Raw genomic sequence first — 23,036 nt, forward strand, 5'->3', positions numbered from 1 at the left:
GTGGACTACAGCCCACTGCTTCGGATGCATCCGAAGAAGTGGGCTGTAGTCCACGAAAGCTTAATGCTCTAATAAATTTGTTAGTCTCTAAGGTGCCAGAAGTACTCCTGTTCTTTTTACTAGATTTTCAGGCTGTAAACTCCTCAGGTCACAGACTGTCATTTACTATATGTTTGTACAGTGCTTAGCAGAATGGGGCCCTGGCCTCTTGGACCTCTGCGCACTACCGCAAGCTAAATACTCACGCTAATAATAATGATTAAGAAGAGGACAGGGAACCATTGGGGGTTTAAACCACTATCAGGAATTTGTGGGAATAAAGTGAGTGTGTTCCTGTTCAAATCACTAGAGATATTAAGAGAAGCATCCCTGGTGGGTCTCAGAATCTTCTGGCCCATGAGAAGAGATGTGGAGGATGTCTCTCTCATATGGGATCTGGGGACTATGAAATGTATCCCTAAGATGTGTGGTCTCTTAAGCACCTGCACTGGCTTCTGCTCAGGGTTCCTTCCCTGCTCCCTTATAAGAACATAAGACTGGAAGAGGCCTCCGTGGTCACAAGCTGTACCCGAGGCGACAGGAATCCTTACCCAGTGAGGCCACAGCCTCATAATTCTCCTGCATGACGTCCCTGTAGAGGGCTCTCTGCCCTGGGACCAGCAGAGCCCACTGCTCCTTGGTGAAATACACAGCCACCTCTTCGAAGGTCACCGGCTCCTGGAATAGCAAGAATCCCACATTCAGAGCTTCCTGCCCCAGCCACAGTCCCACCAGCTCATCACGGGAGACCTGGTTGAGCCCTCTGCTGAATTCTGCCCTGCAGGGATCGGTGTAGTTCCCATGAACCCTAGCTTAGAGTTAGAATCACCTTCCAAAAGGCCCTCACCCCACTTTCCTTGTACCCCACACACTCTTGATGGCTCCATCCCTCCTGCTTTCGTTACTCACAGAAGCATCAATGGAGCGGGGCAGAAAACAGGATTTTTTTTTTTTGGTAAAAATTCAAATACTGAAAAAAATTGAACAAAATCTGAACTAGTTCAATTCCGAAATGCAGGTCAAAAAACCGTCCCCCCATCAACCTACTCCTATGGAAAATTGTATCCAAAACCAGAAATATTTTGATTTGGAAATGCTGCCCTGGTGCCTCATGGGAGTTGTAGTCTGGGGGCCTCAAGCTCAGGGCCGGCCTGCTCCAGGGTTTTTGGCGCCCCAAGCAGCAAAAAAAAAAAAAAAAAAGAAAAGAAAAAGAAAAAGAAAAAAGCCGCGATCGCGATCTGCGGCACTTCGGCGGCAGGTCCTTCGCTCCGACGGGGAGCGAGGGACCTGCTGCCGAATTGTCGCCGAAGAGCCGGACGTGCCGACCCTCTCCGTTGGCCGCCTAAAGCACCTGCTTGCTGGGCTGGTACCTGGAGCTGGGCCCACTCAAGCTGCCATCCGCAGTAGGGTTCCCTGATTGCATTATGTGGCTCAGACAGTCCCAGACATAACTGTGCTGGTCTCTACTACCAAAGAGCAGTGGGGCCAAAACAGGGCCTGTAGCAGAAATGAGAAGTTCCTTCAGAAACTCCCAGCAGCCCCTACCCATAAGGGAGTTTAAATATGGCTTCAGGACCTTCAGGGGCTTGGTTCACCTTCCACACCACAGGAGGATTCCCAACCCTCCAGGACAGGTTTGTATCCAAAGCATAAGGGCCTGTTTGACCCCAGCCTTTTGCTGCCTTCTTCTCGTTTCCATGAACTCCAATATGAATGCCCTACCTGAGCCAACTCTGCTCCAGCCATGTCCCTGTCCCTGCCCCATGCCCCGGGAGGGTAGTGCAGTCTGGAATGGACCAGATGTGGTTCTTCAGCCTGTCAGGGTAAGAAGACAGGGCAGGTTTCAGAAGGGGCTTTAGGCCATTTCATACCCTGATTCCCACCAGGCCTTTTCCCTGCAGACAGATGCTCATGACTCGGTGGTGGTGAGAAAAGGCTTGGTCGCTTCATGCCAGTGCAGACCCAGATCCTCCCACCAGGACTGCCACATTTCAACCCCCCACTCGCCCCAATACCAGAGTCTCTGAACCAAATACTAGAAAAGAGATGAAAGGAGCCGCTTTGGGGGATCCCCCTGACACTGTCCCCAGGGCAGCACATTCCCCCAGCCGAGCGGGGACCAGGCAGAGGCAGGAACTGGCTTTTCCTCTCCCAGCTCCTCCCCAGGAAAGTCAATCTGCCCCGGAGTGCTGCAGGGAATGGGGCTGGGCAGTGCTGGGAGCCGGGAACCTCTTTCTCCACCGATTGCTCCTGCTGCCCCTTCCAGTCTCTCCCTCCTGCCTCCTCCCTTCCCCTCGGGCTAGGAGACTCGGTCCCTGGCCCGGCCCGGGGCGTTCGCTCTCCCGGAGCTGGCTCGGCTCCTGCAGGCGCTCAGGGGGGCAGAGCAGGGGGGGTGGGGGGAGGGGAATGGGATCGGGGAGGGCAGCAGCTCTGGGACTCGCAGACCCCGCCCGGGAGCAGAGCTGGGGCGAGGAGGGGCCGTTGATGCTGAGTCACTTTCCTGCCCGGCCCCAGCCCTTTCCCCTGGGTCTCTCCCCTCACCTGGCGTCTGTGGCTCAGGGGCTGGTGTCGGCAGAACCTGGGGCTTGGTTCCAGCCACCGGAGAAAGTCTCCCCGGCTGGGCACAGAGGGGCGTTGTCTCTCTCCCGGCTGAGAAGCGGTGGCTGCTCAGCCCGGCTCCCCTGCATGACAATGGAGGGGTCATTAATAGCTCACCCCGGAAGCTCAACTGCTGATATCCTGATCTGAGTGCAGAAAGAGCAGCCCTCTCCCACAGCTTTATCCAGAGCCCTCCTGTGGCAACAGCTAATTTCTACACTAGAGATAGATTTGCGCAGACCTCCTCCTGGGGATGCAGCTTATACAAGCAAAGATGTGATTTTGCCAGCAGATCTTAAATCAGCTGCTGCCCAAGCAAAATAAGCTGCAGGGACACAGCTGAAGCACTGTGATGCTGATATAATTGTGTCTGCACTATAGAAATGTCGCTAAGAAAATCACCCCTCTAAGTGTAGTTTAGACCTGGCCTTTAAAACCTCAGGGCTAGTCTCCAGTGCTTAATTTGTGCCAGGGCTTGCCAGCACTGAGCCGTGGCACCTGTGGGCTTGGCAGTTCATAGCTCCATCACTCTGGTCTTGCTGCATCAGTTATTAATGTAAAAAAATTGCTTGTGCCCTGGCACCTCTTTCATTACAAATTAAGCACTGCTAGTCTCCCGCAGTGTCACTGGGTATTGTAGCATTCAATACATGTCTCTGCTAGCAGCAGCTCTCACAGGCAGGGGGCATGTTCCAGCAGCCTATGTGTCTCCCATCCCAGCGAAGGTTTTGATCTGGTGGAACTGTCCCACATGCATGTGTTGGGGACAGGGAGTATGGGTATCTGTACCCCACTATGGACACTGCTGCAGAGAGGGATGGGCAGGGCTGGAGGACTGGAACTTGGGAGAGCAGAATTCCTGCTCAATCCAAAGGTTTTGAGTCCCCTGGGATTCTTTGGGGCTTCTGAGATTTCTTGCAGACTTTACTCTCTTGGCTGCAGAGATCCTGTCAGAGCCACACTGTGGCACTGGTGTCTCGGATCGACATGCTGCTACAAGAGCTCCAAGAGAATTTAGAATGGTAATATTAATAGCCACTACATGTTCACTCTGAAACCGAATGACACCAATTCTCCTGCCAATCTTGTTAAGCAATTCCTTGCTAGTCTTAGGACTCTTCGCCTCTTATTGGCTCACCATTATTTCAAGACAGTGGGAGTTAAAGCCTTTATTTCATAGATGTTTAAGGTCAGAGGGGATCATTGTGATCATCCAGTCTGATCTCTTGCATAGCTCTTGCCAGAGAAGAAAGACAAGGACATATGACCCAGCTTTTATAACATAGGGTCATACTTTCTTGGTTATTCAAAGATAAATATATCAGGTGGGATTCACGAAGGTATTTAGGCATCTAATTCCCATTACACCATCCTTCTAGGCTAGAGAGTTGCACACTTCATTGTTTATGTAGTCTGAGCTTAACTGTCAGCAGGGCCTCTCACCTCTTACTCAGGTCAGAACCTGATTGATTATGGATTTCCATAAAAATTGGGCATTTCTAGTTTTCCAATTTCCACTCTAATCAAAAGGGTTCTGACCAGAATGAGGGGAACAAAAGAGATGGCTGAAGTAGGGACAAGACCAAATTTTGGGGATGCCTGCAGTTAGGGTGGGGGGCAGGGCTTAAATTCAACCAGAGCCATCTGGAGCAGAACTCCGGTCCCGTATTTTTAAACCCATGGGAGCCCCCATGTACCCTGCAGGGCAGAAGCCCTGAGTGCCAGTGTGCCCCGTGGGGCCAAAATGTAACGAGAGGTCTGGACTTGACATGACCCACAGCCTTCTTGTGTATGGACTTAGCATAACCCGCAGACATCTTGTATGCTCAGTCACCATAAATTAGAAACAAAAACTACAGAGGCAGGAGAATTTGGCCTTGATGCAGGTGGACAGATAGAAAAGTATCAGCTGCAGCATTATTAACAGGGATAGCTAGATATTCACAAAGGCGGGGGGGGGGGGGGGATGGAGAACTAACCTTGAGTTTCTGCAGTTTCTTCCTGATAATAAAAAGTATGAGGTTTTGCTGTTGCAAGTGTATCCCACTAAGGAAGCATAAAGAGAAGTGACCTTGAGAACTTTTTACTGACTTTGAAAAATGCAAAAGCTAACAAGTAGGCAGTCTTAGGCACGTGAACCCCTGTATAGTGAGAACGATTGGTTAGTGGGTTTTGCATAGCTATATTTTAAGTAAAATAATTGGTTAAGGCATAAATAAGAGAGAACCTCATTTTAATTATATAATGAGGGTCAGAAAAGAAGCTCATTGAAGCTTAACTCCAGAATACTGCTCAAGACCAAAGCTACTAGGATTTTTAAACCCTGCATGCCCAGACTGTGGAGAAGCCGGAACCCAGATGACCTGACCCTGACTGGCCATCGGGAGACGTCTATCTTATTGGGAGTGGTGAGCATAAGATACTTGGTGTGTGTATTCTGTTGATTTGTTGCTAATTGTTAATAAATGCGTGTACATATTTAAGGATATTCACTGTGTGAAGGCACTGGGAAAAGGCCTCGCAGATCAATAGAGCTCTGAGTCCATCAGGAATGAATAAAAACAACAAAGAGTCTGGTGGCACCTTAAAGACTAACGGATGCATCCGAAGAAGTGAGGTTTTTACTCACGAAAGCTTATGCCCAAATAAATCTGTTAGTCTTTAAGGTGCCACCAGACTCTTTGTTGTTTTTGTAGATACAGACTAACACGGCTACCCCCTGATACAGGAATGAATGTTAGCCCTGAGCCCAGGGAGGAGTAGAGCCCTGAGCCCATAGAGGGGTAAAGTTGGGTCCCTTATGACCTGAGTACCCATGAGGATGGGTAGGGGTGGAATCTAAAATTGTGTGGGTAAGAGTCAGGCCAAGCCCTGGCATGCCCCACGGGGCAGAAGCTCCAAGCCCCGGCGTGCACAGTGGGGCTGAAGTCCCAAGCCCTGGGGCTCCCGCAAATACTCCAGGAGAATTTAAGCCCTGTTGCGGGGCGAGGAGTCCAACTAAAAGAGGGCTAGCCAGAGTGGGGGGAGGGGCCACTAACCCTAATCTAACTCTCACATCACAGCGGCACACCTGTATCCTGAGGGACCCAACATGATTTTACAGTTTTCTGATTTTCCCCAAAGTCAGTAGGGTTGTGTCCATTAATGCCTAGGACATTCCCTGAAATTTTGGAATTGATCAGATATAGCTTTCAAAAGTTGTCATGTTACTTACACATAGACAAGACAGAAATGCCATTGAGTTGAGTACAGAAGGTCCTTGTTACTTAACCAATGAAACCAGTGCATAAACAAACCCACCAGCTTAATCTGACAGGTCACAACGCCTGGTTGTTCAGGGTAGATAGAATCTTCAGTCCAGCTCACGGACGTTCTAGGTCACATCTACACGCTGGCAATTAAAATGGCATAGCTGCAGCACTGTGGTTACACTGGTATAACCCCATAGTGCAGACGTAGCGCACAGCAAGGGAAGGGGTTTTTCCGTTGCTGTAGGAACACTCCCTCTCCAAGTGACAGTAGCTGGGTTAATGGAAGTATTCTTCCATGGACCTAGCTGCATCTGTGCCAGGGTTAGATTAGCATAGCTACAGTGGGCAAGGATGTGGATTTTTCACACCCAAGTGCCATAATTATATTAACCTACATATTAAGTGCAGACCAGGCCTTCCCTGCCTCTGCTGTAGTCTTGTTTGGTCCCGATAATGCTGCTTTCTTCTCTGGGTTGCACTCATATTGGGACAGGACACCAGCCCTGCTCAGAAGCTACCATTCTGGGCTCCAGCATGTCAGTTCCAATTTCCTTTGTCAAAAGTAAAGCCTAGATTAATGAAGGGATAGGCATTTTGACACTGAACGTCACAGTGCCAAACATTTAGGCACATAAAAGCCACAGGACCCCTGCTATCCATAAAGCCTGAGGTAGGTGCCCAGGCTCAATGAATGGGGAGAGGCATGTGCCTTAGATTCCAGCTCGCTAGTGGGAGATTCCCATGAAAGGAGTGTTGTGCAACCTCCACCCCCATGGAGATAGGGCCTAAATAAAGGCTGCAGGGAACCCTCTCTTGGAGTTAGGCACCTGAGGCAATAATCCAGTGCTAGGAGCATGGGATTAGAATTAAGATGCCTAAAACGGGGTATTAGGTATTTAAGTACCTTTGTAAGTATAGGCCACAGTCTCTCTGTGTTGTGTGTGCAAATACCACCTTGAAAATGTGAGCAGAGTCCTGCTTCACACACAACTTTGCACTGACTTAACGGGTTAAAGAAATGATTTAGTAAAATCAGTGTAACCCTCACATTTGAAGAGTGGTTTATTTCAGTTAACTTCACCCTATTCATTATCGACTGAAGCTACACTGCAATTGGCCACTCTTAAACCAAAATAAGAATGTCCACAAGTGAGTTTGCATTGATTTAACTAAATAATTTTAAATTCACACCTTATATTAACATGTTAGCACAACTTCCTTCAGTACCCAAGTACAGAGTGTCAAAGATCTGCCAGTTAATCTGTAGGCTTTGATAATTTCCACTCACCATATTTGCCAATATGCAATTCACCAATAAATAGTCCATTCTGTTGACAAAATGTGAACATCACTAACAACTGTACCACAAACCATAAACTTATGACTGTGTTCTCCTTTCCCCGGTACAGAACCCCATCCACCCCAGAGATAAGCTGCAAATGGGTATAAACTGGTCATGCATGTGTTTAGACTGGAATCGAGAAGAAGATTTCTAACCATTAGAGGAGTGAGGTTCTGGAACAGCTTCCCATCATGAGGAGTGGTGGCCAAACAACTTCACTAGTTTTAAGATCGAGCTTGGTACATTTATGAATCAGAGTATATGTTGAGGTTGCCTGGAATAGTATGGAACTGGACTCAGAGACATGGAGTCTCTTCCAGTCCTATGTTCTATTTTATCTATTATTTTATATAGGTACTGTGCTCTCCACCATAGTATTTGAGTGCTAATGGTCCCTATGTGCTAACTACTTATGTTAAACAATGTTCCAACTTACATTTAGCTGTAATGTTCAGAGTGCCTTTCCCAGCCCTGAAAAAAAGCTCCCTGTGGCTTAAAACTTGTCTCTTTCACCAACAGAAGTTGGTCCAGTAAAAGATATCACCTCCCACACCTTCTCTCTCTAATAACCTGGGACTGACACAGCTACAACTATCCTGCTTTCCAGTAGTGTGTTAAGCATGTTCCTATGCAAAAACACAGGGATCCCATCAGTGTATCAAACTCCTGTAGTCTATGGCACACCAGTGCTGCTGGAGTTGTCCAGTGGGAGTGCTGAACTGTGGGATAATGTCTTGCAGTTGGGGGGATGTAAGTGGCACTTCCATGAGAGGTGGTTGCAAGGGGGCCGATAGTAGTCTGTATTGTATGACTGTGTTTAAATGTAACCTCTACCTACTTTTAATAATTGCTGTCCATTTCCTTTTTTTAATGTTTGGATCCTGAAGTGTGTCCTGCTTTCACACCTTTGATAGAAGGGGAGGTCAATCTAGTTCTGTCCTTTGCTGGCTGTTTCATGGTTAATAAGCCTCCTCTTTCGGAAGAGATTTTTGAACTAGTGGAATCATAGAAGTGTAGGACTGGAAGGGACCTCGAAAGGTCATCTAGTCCAGTCCCCTGCACTCAGGGCAGGACTAAGTATTATCTAGACCATCCCTGACAGGTGTTTGTCTAACCTGTTCTTAAAAATCTCCAATGATGGAGATTCTACAACCTCCCTAGGAAATTTATTCCAGTGCTTAACCACCCTGAAAGGATGTTTTTCCTAAGGTCCAGCCTAAACTGCCCTTGCTGCAATTTAAGCCCATTGCTTCTTGTCCTAGCCTCAAAGGTTAAGGAGAACAATTTTTCTCCCTCCTCCTTGTAATAACCTTTTATGGATTTGAAAACTATTATCATGTCTCCTCTCAGTCTTCTCTTTTCCAGATTAAACAAGCCCAGTTTTTTCAATCTTTGCTCATAGGTCATGTTTTCTAGACCTTTAATCATTGTTGTTGCTCCTTTCTGGACTCTCCAATTTGTCCACATCTTTTCTGAAATGTGGCACCCACAACTGGACACAATACTCCAGCTGAGGCCTAATCAGCGTGAAGTAGAGCGGAAGAATTACTTCTTCTGTCTTGCTTACAACACTCTTTCTAATACATCCCAGAATGATATTTGCTTTTTTTGCAACAGTGTTACACTGTTGACTCATATTCGACTCATCTCTAGCTTGGCCAAAACCAGAAATATTTTGAATGGGAAATATCATCACAGTGCCTCATGCGAGTTATAGCGTGGATATCTCATGCCTGAATTGTTCTCTATAGGCCAGGTTCACCTATATGTTCCATGATGCACCACACTTTTCCCTCTTGGGGTATATCTACCCAACAGCTGGGAGGGAGCATCCCAGAGTGGGTAGACAGACACATGCTAGCTCTGCTCAAGCTAGTGCACTAAAATAGCAGCACAGCTGGGGTAGTCTGGACGGGTTCGTATTCAGGTGGCTGGCTCAAGCTGCCGCCCTAGCTCACTCTGCAATTTTCACCATACTAACTTGAGCAAAGCTAGCACGTGCTGTCTGCCCAAGTTGGGAAGCATGCTACCAGCTGCAGTGCAGACATACTCTTAGAGAAGGGAGGTGGTGCAAAACCCACAAATTCTCCCCCGCCCCCAGAAAGCAGACACTTGACACTTTTCACAAAAACGGATCAAATCAACCCCCCCAATTTTCCATCAAAAATAGTTTTCATGGGAAAGTTTCAACCCATTCTACAGATGTATAGTGTGTCTCTCCTGCGTGGGATCTAGGCACTGCTACTTTGCATGGGCACCACTGTAATATGCAATAAAGTCTGGGTTGTCACCACAATAGGGACAGTCACAGGGCAGCCCTCCTTCCTGTGTTTCCGTTGATGTGACACAAGTCCTGAGCTGTGACGGAAGCTTTTCCCGCACTCGGGGCATCCATAGGGCTTCTCTCCAGTGTGGAGTCTCTGGTGGGAAGTCAGTTGTGAGCTTACGGTGAAGCTTTTCCCGCAGTCGGGGCATTTATAGGGTTTCTCTCCTGTGTGGATCCTCTGGTGCCTGATCAGCTGTGAGCTGCAGCTGAAGGTTTTAGCACAGTTCAGGCACTTGTAGGGCTTTTGCTCCATGTGGGATCTCTGATGGACAATGAGGTTTGAGCTCCGATTGAAGCTTTTCTCACAGTCAGGACATTTATAGGATTTCTCCCCTGCGTGAGTTCTCTGGTGTCTAACGAGCCTGGAGCTGTTCTTGAAACATTTATTGCACTCGAGGCATTTATAGGATCTCTCCCCTGTGTGGGTTTTCTGATGCCTGGTGAGGTGCGAGCTCTCATTGAAACTTTTCCCACACTTGCTGCATTTATAAGGTCTTTCTCCCGTGTGGATTCTCTGGTGTCTAATAAGGTCAGAGCTGTTCCTGAAACATTTCCAACACTCAAGGCATTTATAGGGCTTCTCTGCCGTGTGCACTCTCTTGTGGATAACAAGGGTTGAGCTCTGGCCGAAACTCTTTTCGCACTCATCACACTTATAGGGTCTCTCTCCCGTGTGGATTTTCTGATGTCTCAGGAGGTAGGAGCTCACGCTGTAGCTTTTCCCACAATCGGGACACTTGTAAGGCAGGTCTCCTGTGTGGGTTCTCTGATGTGCAGAAAGATTGGAGCTGTGATTAAAGCCTTTCCCGCAGTCAGGGCATTTGTAGGGTCTCTCTCCCGTGTGCAGTCTCTGATGGGTAGCGAGGTTCGAACTCCTGCTGAAGCTTCTCCCACATTCGTCACACTGATAGGGCCTTTCTCCTGTGTGGATTCTCTGGTGATCAATAAGAGCTGATCTCCACCGGAAGTTCTTCCCACACTCACCACATGAGTTTGGTTTCTCTCCAGTGGGGATTTCCTGGTGGATGGTTTCTTTGAGCTCTCTCTCCACAGGCTGTTTTCCTTTCTGCCTAAGGGACCGGCGCAGATTCCACCTGTCAGTCCCCTGTTCCGGGCTCTGGGAAACGTTCCCTTCAGGATGTTGCAATAACATCCTGGGCGGTTCCACTTGCTCAGCACCTTCCTGCTGCAGATTCTCTTCCTCATTCTTGCTCACTGCCCCATCACCTGCTGGGACAGAGAGAGAATCCAGACAGAAGTCAGTCCCTTTGCTGGGGGGAATGGGAACCTCTGAAAGAGGAACAAGAAAGGGGGGGAACAAGCCAAAGAGGAGCTGATTCAGGAGCTGAATACCTGAGAGGAGAAAGGAGGGGACCAATTCTCTTCCACATCACATCTGAACACTAAGAGAGAGGGAGAGACTGACAGCTATTAGTCAGGGTGGGTGGGAAGCTATGGTGAGTGACGTCTGCCATGAGAATACAACCCCTGCTGGGGATAATCCTGACCTGGGTGAGAAGTGGCAGAACTGGTGGAGCTCATGGACCTTTTGTGGGAATCTCAGAATTTTGCTTCCCTCACTGATTGTTTCTGAGTTGGTTGAACTACCCCAGGGAGCTCCCTTTCCTCAGAGCCCATGGACAGCCAGGACCCACAGCTCTTCCCCTTACTCTGGCCAGGAGGTGATGCTGGGTTTGGGAATGGGAAATCCTGCTCAGGGGACAGAAAGCAAGTGGAATCAAACCTACCCTCTGTTTGCTGATTGGTTGTTAGGGAGGCTATGCCAGGATTTTAACCCCTTTCTTTGCTGTAGGAACATTTAATACGAACAACAAGGGAAATAGTCCCAGAGCCCCCTGGGAAAGGCAGCACATGTGGCTCAGATGCTGAGTCACTGAAGTGAGTCTAGGGATCTGCACCGACAGGGAACTTGAAGCCAGATTTTTAAAGGTCTTTAGGTGCTTAAAGATGCAGACAGGCTCCTTGTGGGATTTTCAATAGCCCCAAGGCACCTATCTCCATTGTGCTTTGGAAAATCCCATGAGGCAGCTATCTGCATAGTTAGATATCTAAATACCCCTGAAAACCTGGCCCTTGGGGGACTTAGGCAGAGCCGATTCATGAGACACAAGTCCATCCCTGAGTTGGCAGAGAGGTCACAGTCCCCACAGGATGGAACCTGCCCTGGGAAGAAGGGGCTGGGAACAGGGAGTTTCTCCCACTTGGGAGCCTTACTTATGGGAAGAGCAGCACCATCGTTATGTCCCTGAATCTCTGGTCCCGTGGGAGAGGTGCAGAGGGGACGGTCTCTCACATGTGGGATATGGGATAAAATAAATACATAAATTAAAGGACCTTGAAAGGGCATCGAGTCAAGCCCCCTGCCTTCACTAGCAGGACCAAGTACTGATTTTGCCCCAGATCCCTAAGTTGCCCCCTCAAGGATCGAACTCATAACCCTGGGTTTAGCAGGCTAATGCTCAAACCATTGAGCTATCCCTCTGAAATCTGGCTCCCTCTGAAATCTAAGAGGCCAGGAAACATCCTTGAACACAACCCAACCCAGATGCTTCAGCTTGCGGTACCCAAGGAGACAGGAATCCTTACCCAGCAAGGTCTCAGTCTCAGAATTCTCTTGCATGACGTCCAGCAGAGCCCACTGCCTCAGGAAAATACACAGGCACCTCCTTGAAAGTCACTGGCTGCTGAAACAGCAAGGGTCCCTCACTCAGTACATGCTGCCCTAGCACAATCTCACGAGTTCAGTCACTTGCTCCCCTTCCTCAGCCTCCCTTGCCATCTGCCCTATTGGCTGGGCTAGAGCTCCCATGAGCCCTGGCATACGTCCCCTGCTGACTGGCCCCTCATGTCAGCCCCAAGTTACCCCGTCCCACACAGACCTGCTGCCCCCTGTGCTGTTTCCAGCATCACGTTGCCAACAGTTAAATAGATATTTAAATCTCACCCTCTTTGTGGCTCTTGGCAGAGTATGCAGAAAGCTCAGATTAATTTTCACTGGCTATTCAGTTGACCTCAGTTTCAGTTTTCCCACCATGCCAGGCCTGCTAGATGGCACATCAGAGAGCTGGGTGTGGTTCATTTTTACACTCCTTATATTCAGGGTCTATGCAAAGTCCTACTTGGCTCTTGGTGTAAGTTAGAGCAGCCTTAATGCGGCTCTAACTTACACTTTGCTTTCCACAGCCCCCTATGGGCCCCAAGAGACAGAAGAGCTGTCGTGCAATACGTTCTGACCATGCTCCCAACACCCCCCCCCCAAAACAGCTATCCCCTAATTCTGGGAGCTGTGCTTACACCCCCTTTCTGTAGCTCTACACTGCAACTAGACACCCATGGGTGGACTGTGCCAGCCAAATCAGGCTCATGGGGCTCAGGCTGCGGGGTTGTTTCACTGCTGTGTAGATGTCTGGGCTTAGGATGTAGCCCAGGCTCTAGGACACTGTGATGGAGGAGGGTTTAAAAACATGGCCTTTAGGGAATATTTGGCAGGGACACCCAGAGGATTCAGGGGGCCTGGAGCAAAGCAATTTCGGGGGCCCCTTCCATAAAAAAAAGTTGCAATACTATAGAATACTATATTCTCAACGGGGCCCCTGCAGGGCCGAGGGCAAATTGCCCCACTTGCCCCACCCCCCCAATCTGGGCAGCCCTGATATTTGGCAAGCAAATTCTACAGACAAGTGTAGAAAAAGCACTAGAGTGTTGGACTGAAAGACAAAATAACAGTTGACAAAGGCAGTTTCCATTGACGGATCAAAGAAATGAAAGAAGTTTTGACACCAACCCAGGAAATCAGAAAGCCTTGAAGACATATGATCCCAAAGAATAAACTTATGTATTAAAAAAAGAGAAAATCTCCCCCCAGGAAATTTTAAAATTAAAATGTTGCAAGGCAAATGGGAACTGTTATACTAGAAACACTGAGATCAGATTGTTAAAGCCACTAGTGAATTAATATTTTCAGTGATTATTGCACAGTGATGCACAATGACATCCACCTGCTGAATGTTAATGCAGGTACGTTATGAAGTGCTCAGAGTGAGCAAAAGAACAGTTTAAAAAGAAAACAACTTAAAGAATGCAAGGATTAAAGAATTAAAGGATCACAAGAAAAAGGCAGAGCAATTCAGGCAATGAGAACAGCACCTAGGGCACTTTGTGAACTGCCAAGAGGTTTTATGCAGACACAGAAACTGATAAGGGACTCTTTCAAACCCTAAAAACATGTCTGACAATTACCTTTTTGGGGGGGGGGGGGGGGGAAGGGGGAGGAGCTGTATGTCAAATACGTCCCTGAACCAAGTCTCCTTTGGCAGCTCAATACACCATGTTATTTAGGGAAGATCTGTCTGGCCTATACATTGGGCTGCCCCCTGTCTTCAAGAACTCAGCCCTAGAAAGTGGGTGCTGAGCTGCAGAAGGGAGGGGAGAGGGCAGCCCCTCTGCCTCCACACTATTTTTCCAAAGATTGCAGATGGCTCCCGCATCTGGGGTCACTTCTATCCCCTTTGCCACTCCCTATCGAGGGGTTTCCCCTCTGCCCCTGGCTGGCAGTGCCTGTATCCTGTTCTTAACCCCGCTGCCTACCCCCTGCCCTGATTTTGCTCCTTGGCCCCTCTCCTGGCTCTGCCTCCAGCCGTGTGACACCCCACGCCGCCCGTGCAGTCAGTTTGCCCCCTGCACAGACACTGCCCCTCCCTCCGATTTGCCCCCTCGAGCGCGTTGTGCAGAGTGGGAGCCGGGGCACCAGCAGCTGGGACTGAGCAGCCTCGGTTTGCAGGAGCAGCAAAGCAGCAGATGGTGCCATTGCCCCGCCCCGCTCTTTCCCCCGGGTCTCTCCCCTCACCTGCAGGCTCCGGCTCAGGGGCTGGTGTCGGCAGAGCCCGGGGCTGCCCCAGGGGCTGGTTCCAGCTGCCGCAGAAAGTCCCCCCGGCTGGGCACAGAGGGGCACTAGGGAAGGGCTCTCCCCGAACACATCCCGCTGGGGACCAGCAGCGGCTCAGCCCGGGCTCCCGGCTCACAATAGAGGTTGCAGCAGCGTCTGACCCGGGAAGTTCAGCCCCGGATCTGCTCAGAGACAGAGAGAGCAGCCTCCCGGATGAGCAGAGTAGCATTGCGCGGCGGCGGCGGGGGGCGTTAACTCCTCAGCTGCCGGTGTAGCTGCACGCCCAGGCAGGGGCGGGGGCTCGCAGTGACAGGGACTCCGAGCCCAGCGGAGACAGGCTGTGATCGCCTCGGGCACAGTGCTTCTATATCCTGGGAAATTTCCCAAAATCTGGGAATTTTTGAGTAAAATGTTTTGAATGAAAATTCCCAATTTCACAAGTTGAAACATTTTACTCACAAATTTCCCAGGTTTTGGGAAATTTCCCAGGATATAGAAGCACTGTAAAAAACGTTATCTGGGAATTTTCCACCAGATTTGGGAAATTTTTAGCGCTAGGTTGGGAAAAGTTGGCATCACGATATAGAAGCACTGCTCAGACATATCCCTGGAGGGAGTGGGGCAAAGGGAGGTTCTGGGGAAGGATCCTTTGACCCTCCACGCTGGGCACTGCTGTGAAAGTTACTAGTGACCCCCCTTAATCCGAGGAGTCGTTATGTCAGCCAGCGGCCATTAGGGGGAAGCAGACACCTTAAGGACACAGTAGGCTGAACTTTTCAACTGTTTTCCCTTCAAGGCCTTAAGGTAGTTGGAGCTGGTCCCAAGCTAGTTTTCACTGACCAGATAGCAAAAGCACGGGTCTGACAACCACCAATCAAGTGTTAACACGGCAAGGACCTTGGTCTGAATGTGTATAAAGAATCTGTAAAATGTGTGTAAGACAGAGTTTTTGTACTAAGGTGCAAAGCTCTCCTTTCTTCTGCAGAATAAAGCAACTCTTCCTTATCCCTGTCTGGCTGTTATTGGCTCTCAGCTAGGTGGACCCGATATTTCGGTAACACTGCTGCAGTGGGTGGTGGGCAGAGCTGGAAGCGCTCAGTCTCCCCGGGGGCTGAGAGCTTCCTGGGTCAGACGCTGCTGCTCCCCAGCGAGGTGTGTGTGGGGAGAGCCCTTCCCTAGTGCCCCCTCTGTGCCCAGTCAGGGGGACTTTCTCTGGGGGCTGGAACCAGCCCCTGGAGCAGCCCGGGCTCTGCCGACACCAGCTCCTGAGCCGCAGACTCCAGGTGAGGGGAGAAACCTGGGGGAAAGGGCTGGGGCAGGGCAGGAAAGTGACTCCGCACCAATGGCCCCTCCTCACACCAGCCCTGCTCCCAGGCGGGGATCTGCGAGTCCCAGAACTGCTGCCCTCCCTGACCCCCTCACCCCCAGGCTCTGCTCCCCTGAGCACCTGCAGGAGCCAAGCCAGCTCTGGGAGTGCCAAGTATGTCTACACTACGAAATTAGATCAAATTTATAGAAGTCGATTTTTTAGAAATCAATTTTATACAGTCGATTGTGTGTGTCCTCAGTTAAGACCATTAAGACCATTAACTTGGTGGAGTGTGTCCACAGTACTGAGGCTAGCGTCGACTTCCAGAGCATTGCACTGTGGTAGCTATCCTACAGTTCCCACAGTCTCCGCCGCCCATTGGAATTCTGGGTTGAGATCCCCATGCCTGATGGGTCAAAACCATTGTCGCGGGTGGTTCTGGTTACATGTCATCAGCTCCCCCTCCATGAAAGCAATGGCAGACAATTGTTTCAAGCCTTTTTTCCGGGGTTACCTGTGCAGACGCCATACCACGGCAAGCATGGAGCCTGCTCAGCTCACCGTATCCGTACGTCTCCTGGGTGCTTGCAGACGTGGCACTGCATTGCTACACAGCAGCAGCTCATTGCCTTTTGGCAGCAGATGGTGCATTATGATTGGTAGCCATCGTTGTTGTCTCCTGGGTGCTCTTTTAGCTGACCTCGGTGAGGTTGGTCAGGGGTGTCTGGGCAGACATGGTTGCTCCTGGCAGACCTCGGTGAAGTCTGTCAGGGGCGCCTGGACATAAATGAGAGTGACTCCAGGTCATTCTCTTTTTAAGTTTCGTCTCCTGGAGATTCAGTCCTGCCTGCAGTCGTACTGCACTGTCTTCTGGCGAGCACCCAGGAGACAAAGATGTCTAGCAGTTGTACTGCACCGTCTGCTGCCAGCCTAAGATGTATAAGAGAGATGGAGTGGATCAAAACAAGAAAGAGACCAGATTTGTTTTGTATTCATTTTTATTCATTTGCTCCCCCCTCCCTCCCTGAAGAGTGGGGGGAGGGATAGCTCAGTGATTTGAACATTGGCCTGCTAAACCCAGGGTTGTGAGTTCAATCCTTAAGAGGGCCATTGAGGCAGGGCCGGCTTTAGGCCGATTCAGCCGATTCGGCTGAATTGGGCCCCGCGCCAAGAGGGCCCCGCGCTGCAGCTGTCCGCCCCGCCCCCAGCTCACTTCCCCCTCCTCCCCTCCCCTGCACGCCCCGCCCCCTCCCCTGCTTCCCGCGAATCAGAGATTCGCGGGAAGTCTGAGAGGAAGCAGGGGCGGGCCAGCAGCACGAGGTAAGCTGGGGTGGGGGTGGGAGAAGGGCTCCGGGGAGGCGCGGCCTGTTCCCGCAGGCCCCAGCGGCTCTGGCCCGGCTTGGCTCCAGCCGGCCCGGTCCCTGCGGCTCGGGTCCCCCCCTCCTCCCCCCCCCCCCCCCCCCGCGGGGCGGGGCCCCCCCCCCCCCCCCCCCCCCCCCGGCGGCGCGGCTCGGGTCCTGGGGGCGGGGCTTGCAGCAAGCCCCGCCCCCAGGAATCGGGCCCCGCTCTTGCTAAAGCCGGCCCTGCATTGAGGGACTTGTGGCAAAAATCTGTCTGGGGATTGGTCCTGCTTTGAGCAGCAGGTTGGACTAGATGAGGTCCCTTCCAACCCTGATATTCTATGATATCATCAGTTGCCCCTCCCTCCATCAGAGCAACAGCAGACAATTGTTTTGTGCCTTTTTTCAGCGCAGACGCCATAGCACAGCAAGCATGGAGCCCACTCAGATCACCACCACAATTATAAGCACTGTAAACACCACGCGCATTATCCTGCAGTATATGCAGAACCAGAACCTGCAAAAGCAAAACCAGGCGAGGAGGCGACAGTGGCGCGGTGACGAGAGTGATGAGGACATGGACACAGACTTCTCTCAAAGTACGGGCCCCGGCAATGTGGACATCATGGTGTTAATGGGGCAGGTTCATGCCATGGAACACCGATTCTGGGCCTGGGAAACAAGCACAGACTGGTGGGACCACATAGTGTTGCAGGGGTGGGACGATTCCCAGTGGCTGCAAAACTTTCACATGCGTAAGGGCACTTTCATGGAACTTTGTGACTTTCTTTCCCCTGCCCTGAAGTGCAAGAATACCAAGATGAGAGCAGCCCTCCAGTTGAGAAGCGAGTGGCGATAGCCCTGTGGAAGCTTGCAATGCCAGACAACTACCGGTCAGTCGGGCATCAATTTGGAGTGGGCAAATCTACTGTGGGGGCTGCTGTGATCCAAGTAGCCAACGCAATCAAAGAGCTGCTGATATCAAGGGTAGTGACTCTGGGAAACGTGCAGGTCATAGTGGATGGCTTTGCTGAAATGGGATTCCCTAACTGTGATGGGGTGATAGACGGAACTCGTATCCCTATCTTGGCACTGGAGCACCAAGGCAGTGAGTACATAAACCGAAAGGAGTACTTTTCAATGGTGCTGCAAGCACTGATGGATCACAAGGGACGTTTCACCAACATCAACGTGGGATGGCCGGGAAAGGTACATGATGCTCGCATCTTCAGGTACTCTGGTCTGTTTTAAAAGCTGCAGGAAGGGACTTTCTTCCCAGACCAGAAAATAACCGTTGGGGATGTTGAAATGCCTATAGTTACCCTTGGGGACCCAGCTTACCCCTTAATGCCATGGCTCATGAAGTTGTACACAGGCAGCCTGGACAGTAGTCAGGAGCTGTTCAACTATAGGCTGAGCAAGTGCAGAATGGTGGTAGAATGTGCATTTGGACATTTAAAAGCACGCTGGCGCAGTTTACTGACTCAGATAGACCTCAGTGAAACCAATATTCCCATTGTTACTACTGCTTGCTGTGTGCTCCACAATATATGTGAGAGTAATGGGGAGACGTTTATGTCAGGGTAGGAGGTTGAGGCAAATCGCCTGGCCGCTGATTACACGCAGCCAGACACCAGGGCGGTTAGAAGAGCACAGCAGGGCGCGGTGCGCATCAGAGAAGCTTTGAAAACCAGTTTTGTGACTGGCCAGGCTACGGTGTGAAACTTTTGTTTGTTTATCCTTGATGAACCCTCCGCCCCACCCCCCCCACCTGGTTCACTCTACTTCCTTGTAAACCAAAAACCCCACTCCTCCCCTCCCTCTTCGAGCACCGCTTGCAGAGGCAATAAAGTCATTGTTACTTCACATTCATGCATTCTTTATTAATTCATCACACAACTAGGAGGATAATTGCCAAGTAGCCCGGGATGGGTGGGGGAGGAGGGAAGGAAAAGGACACACTGCAATTTAAAACTTTAACTCTTATTGAAGGCCAGTCTTCTGATGCTCGGGCAATCATCTGGGGTGGAGTGACTGGGTGGCCGGAGGCCCCCCCACCGTGTTCTTGGGCGTCTGGGTGAGGAGGCTATGGAACTTGGGGAGGAGGGCTGTTGGTTACACAGGGGCTGTAGCGGCGGTCTTGGCTCCTGCTGCCTTTCCTGCAGCTCAACTGTACGCTGGAGCATATCAGTTTGATGCTCCAGCAGCTGGAGCATTGACTCTTGCCTTCTGTCTGCATGCTGACGCCACCTATCATCTTCAGCCCGCCACTTCCTCTGTTCATCCCGCGATTCAGCCCGCCACCTCTCCTCTCGTTCATACTGTGCTTTTCTGTAGTCTGACATTGACTGCCTCCATGCATTCTGCTGTGCTCTTTCAGTGTGGGAGGACATCTGGAGCTCCGTGAACATGTAAGCCCGAGTCCGCCATTTTCTCCTTCTAATCTTCACTAGCCTCTGTGAAGGAGAAACATTTGCAGCTGGTGGAGGAGAAGGGAGAGGTGGTTAAAAAAGACACATTTTAGAGAACAATGGGTACAGTCTTTCACGTTAAATTTTGCTGTTCACATTACACAGCACATGTGCTTTCATTACAAGGTCGCATTTTTCCTCTTATATTGAGGGTCTGCCGGTTTGGTGTGAGAGATCACTCACGCAGTGCCAGGCAACAGATTTCGGCTTGCAGGCAGCCATGGTAAGCCACAGTCTTTTGGCTTTTTTCACCTTATTAACATGTGGGAATGGTTTCAAACAGTAGTGCCCTCATTTCCCATACCAAGCACCCGTTGGGTTGGCCATTTAAAATGGGTTTGCAATGTAAAAAGGAGGGGCTGTGGTTCCCGGGTTAACATGCAGCACAAACCCAACTGACCCCCCTCCCACCCACACACACCCAATTCTCTGGGATGATCACTTCACCCCTCCCCCCACTGCGTGGCTAACAGCGGGGAACATTTCTGGTCAGCCGAGCAGGAACGGGCACCTCTGAATGTCCCCTTAATAAAATCACCCCATTTCAACCAGGTGACCGTGAATGATATCACTCTCCTGAGGATAACAAAGAGCAATAAGCAATGGATGTTGTCTGCATGCCAGCAAACACCGGGACCATACGCTGCCATGCTTTTTTATGCAATGATTCCAGACTACGTTCTACTGGCCTGGCGTGGTAAAGTGTCCTACCATGGCGGACGGGATAAGGCAGCGCTCCCTAGAAACCTTTTGCAAAGGCTTTGGGAGTACATGAAAGAGAGCTTTCTGGAGATGTCCCTGGAGGATTTCCGCTCTATCCCCATACACGTTAACAGACTTTTCCAGTAGCTGTACTGGCCACGATTGCCAGGGCAAATTAATCATTAATCATTAAACACGCTTGCTTTTAAACCATGTGTAATATTTACAAAGGTACACTCACCAGAGGTCCCTTGTGTGCCCTCAAGGTCTGGGAGCACGCTTTGGGTGAGTTTGGGGGTTACTGGCTCCAGGTCCAGGGTGATAAACATATCCTGGCTGTTGGGGAAACCCATTTCTCCACTTCCTTGCTGCTGTGAGCTATCCACATTATCTTCATCCTCTTCTTCCTCATACCCCGAACCCTCTTCCCTCTGTGTTTCTCCAGTGAAGGAGTCATAGCACACGGTTGGGGTAGTGGTGGCTGCACCCCCTAGCATGGCATGCAGCTCCGCGTAGAAGCGGCATGTTTGTGGCTGTGCCCTGGACCTTCCGTTTGCCTCTCTGGCTTTGTGGTAGGCTTGCCTTAGCTCCTTAATTTCCACGCGGCACTGCTGTGCATCCCTGTTATGGCCTCTGTCCTTCATGGCCTTGGAGACCTTTTCTAATATTTTGCCATTTCTTTTACTGCTACGGAGTTCAGCTAGCACTGATTCATCTCCCCATATGGCGAGCAGATCCCGTACCTACCGTTCGGTCCATGCTGGAGTGTAATAAGGTTCTTATCCCAGAATCAGCCATAACAGAATTAAAACTAACAAGTTCAATATTTTGTAGGGAATCCTGGAGTGTATGACAAGGACACTAACACAGAGAGCAAAGTAAAACCTTAACTACCTTTATCAATATAATTTGTAAAGACAGAAAAGCTCCAAACCACATAAACAAATAGAAGTAATATAGTATGCTATTTTTAATATCTTTAATGTCATCCCTTGCATAGCATATGCTCATGTACTTATACACTCATACCCTTTCTTGGAGAGACTGGTGGAAAGAGACAAAGGAAGGTGGAAAGAGACGAGCCCTGTCCTTGGTATGCCAAATGAATCCGATGGAGCCAGGAAGGGGAGCCTAAAGACCTCCCACTAATACCGACAGATGACCCTCAGATCGTTACTGACTTCTGCCGAGACCAGAGGGAAGATCCCACCCTGAGCAGGGCCTATAAACAATTGGCCGCGGTAGACGATGCGCTGATTGATCCCGCCCGGGCCAAAGGATGGCCCCGTTTCGAACTACGACGGGACCGCCTCTTTCAGGTTGATCGAGATTCCCGCACCGGGGAGATCCAGAGGCAACTGATGGTGCCCCGGTGCCACCGTTGGGCGGTGATGAAGCTCGCCCACGACGTCCCCGCCACCAGGCACCTGGGTCGAGAAAACCCTTGCACGGATTCTCTCCCGGTTCTTCTGGCCAGGGGTGCACCAAGAGGTGTGAAACTACTGTAGCTCCTGTCCAGAGTGCCAGCTGGCTGCTCCCCCACGGACAGCCCCAGCCCCACTAGTCCCTATGCCCATTATGGAGACCCCATTTGAGCGGGTGGCCATGGACTTGCTGGGACCCCTCCCGAGGAGCCGGGCCGGGTTTTTGTATATCCTGGTCATAGTGGACTATGCGACCCGTTTTCCGGAGGCCGTCCCGCTCTGGAGTATCACTGCAAGGGCCATTGCCGACGAACTCATCAAGGTCTTTGCCCGCGTGGGCTTGCCCCGGGAGATCCTCACCGACCAGGGCACCAATTTTACCTCCCGGTTACTACGACAGGTCTGCCGGCTCCTTGGGATTAAACAGCTGCGCACCTCTGTATACCATCCGCAATCCGACGGCCTAGTCGAGTGGTTCAACCGCACCCTGGAGGACATGCTGCGCAAGTTCTCCCCTGAGGACCTGCGCCGATGGGACCAGTTGATCCCGCCATTACTCTTGGCCATCCGTGAGGTACCCCAAGCATCCACCAAATTCTCTCCCTTTGAGCTGTTATACGGCCGAGGGGACTGCTGGATCTCATGAGAGAGACCTGGGAACAAGCCCCGTCACCTACTCAGGGCCTTCTCCAATATGTTCTCCAGCTGCAGGGACGCCTAGCACAAGCTGGAACTCTCGCTCGAGAGAATCTGAAGGCCGCGCAGGAAGCCCAGGCCCAAACCTATAACCGAGCGGCCCGAGTCCACGAATTCCAGCCGGGCAACCAGGTTCTCCTTCTCTTACCCTCCAGTGAGTCCAAACTACTGGTGCGGTGGCAGAGGTCATAGGCGGTGATCCGGAAGATTGGGCCGGTCACCTATGACATCAACCAGCCCGACCGCCGAAAAAAAGTCCAGCGGTATCACGTCAACCTCTTGAAACCCTGGAGGGAACGGGAAGGCCTCCTGATCAATCCCTGTCCACCCAAACCCGAGTTAGGGCCTCGGGTTACACCGGCCGAGGACGTCGGCACCCCATAGCTCAGAGAGTCCTTGACTGTGGAGCAGTGGAAACAGACTGAGTGCCTCCTGCGGGCGTTCCGCGGGACGTTCACCGACCAGCCGGGCTACATGACCCTCGTGTACCATAACATTCAGACGGAGCCGGGGGTAGTAATCCGCGAGTCAACGAGACCCCTTCCCTATCGTATGCGGCAGGTCGTTGAGGAGAAAGTACGAGCGATGCTAGAGCTGGGCGTCATTGAACCGTCCCAGAGCGAATGGCACAG

The 23,036-nt window shown here is 50.8% G+C and overlaps 2 protein-coding genes across 2 annotated transcripts in view; both read right to left on the bottom strand.

Moving 5' to 3' along the window:
• LOC117887172 (zinc finger protein 501-like) overlaps positions 1-23,036 on the bottom strand; it is a 1,015,593-nt gene that overhangs the window by 681,294 nt on the left and 311,263 nt on the right. The window lies entirely within an intron of this gene.
• The window catches only part of LOC117887211 (zinc finger protein 850-like), a 50,434-nt gene that overhangs the window by 8,528 nt on the left and 18,870 nt on the right, over positions 1-23,036 (bottom strand). The window contains exon 2 of the mRNA XM_034789572.1: positions 9,602-10,566. Within this exon, the coding sequence (XP_034645463.1) occupies positions 9,602-10,566 (965 nt within the window). The remainder of the gene's footprint in view (positions 1-9,601; positions 10,567-23,036) is intronic.

The sequence above is a fragment of the Trachemys scripta genome, chromosome 14, assembly GCF_013100865.1.
Source record: "Trachemys scripta elegans isolate TJP31775 chromosome 14, CAS_Tse_1.0, whole genome shotgun sequence".
Lineage (NCBI taxonomy): Eukaryota > Metazoa > Chordata > Testudines > Emydidae > Trachemys > Trachemys scripta.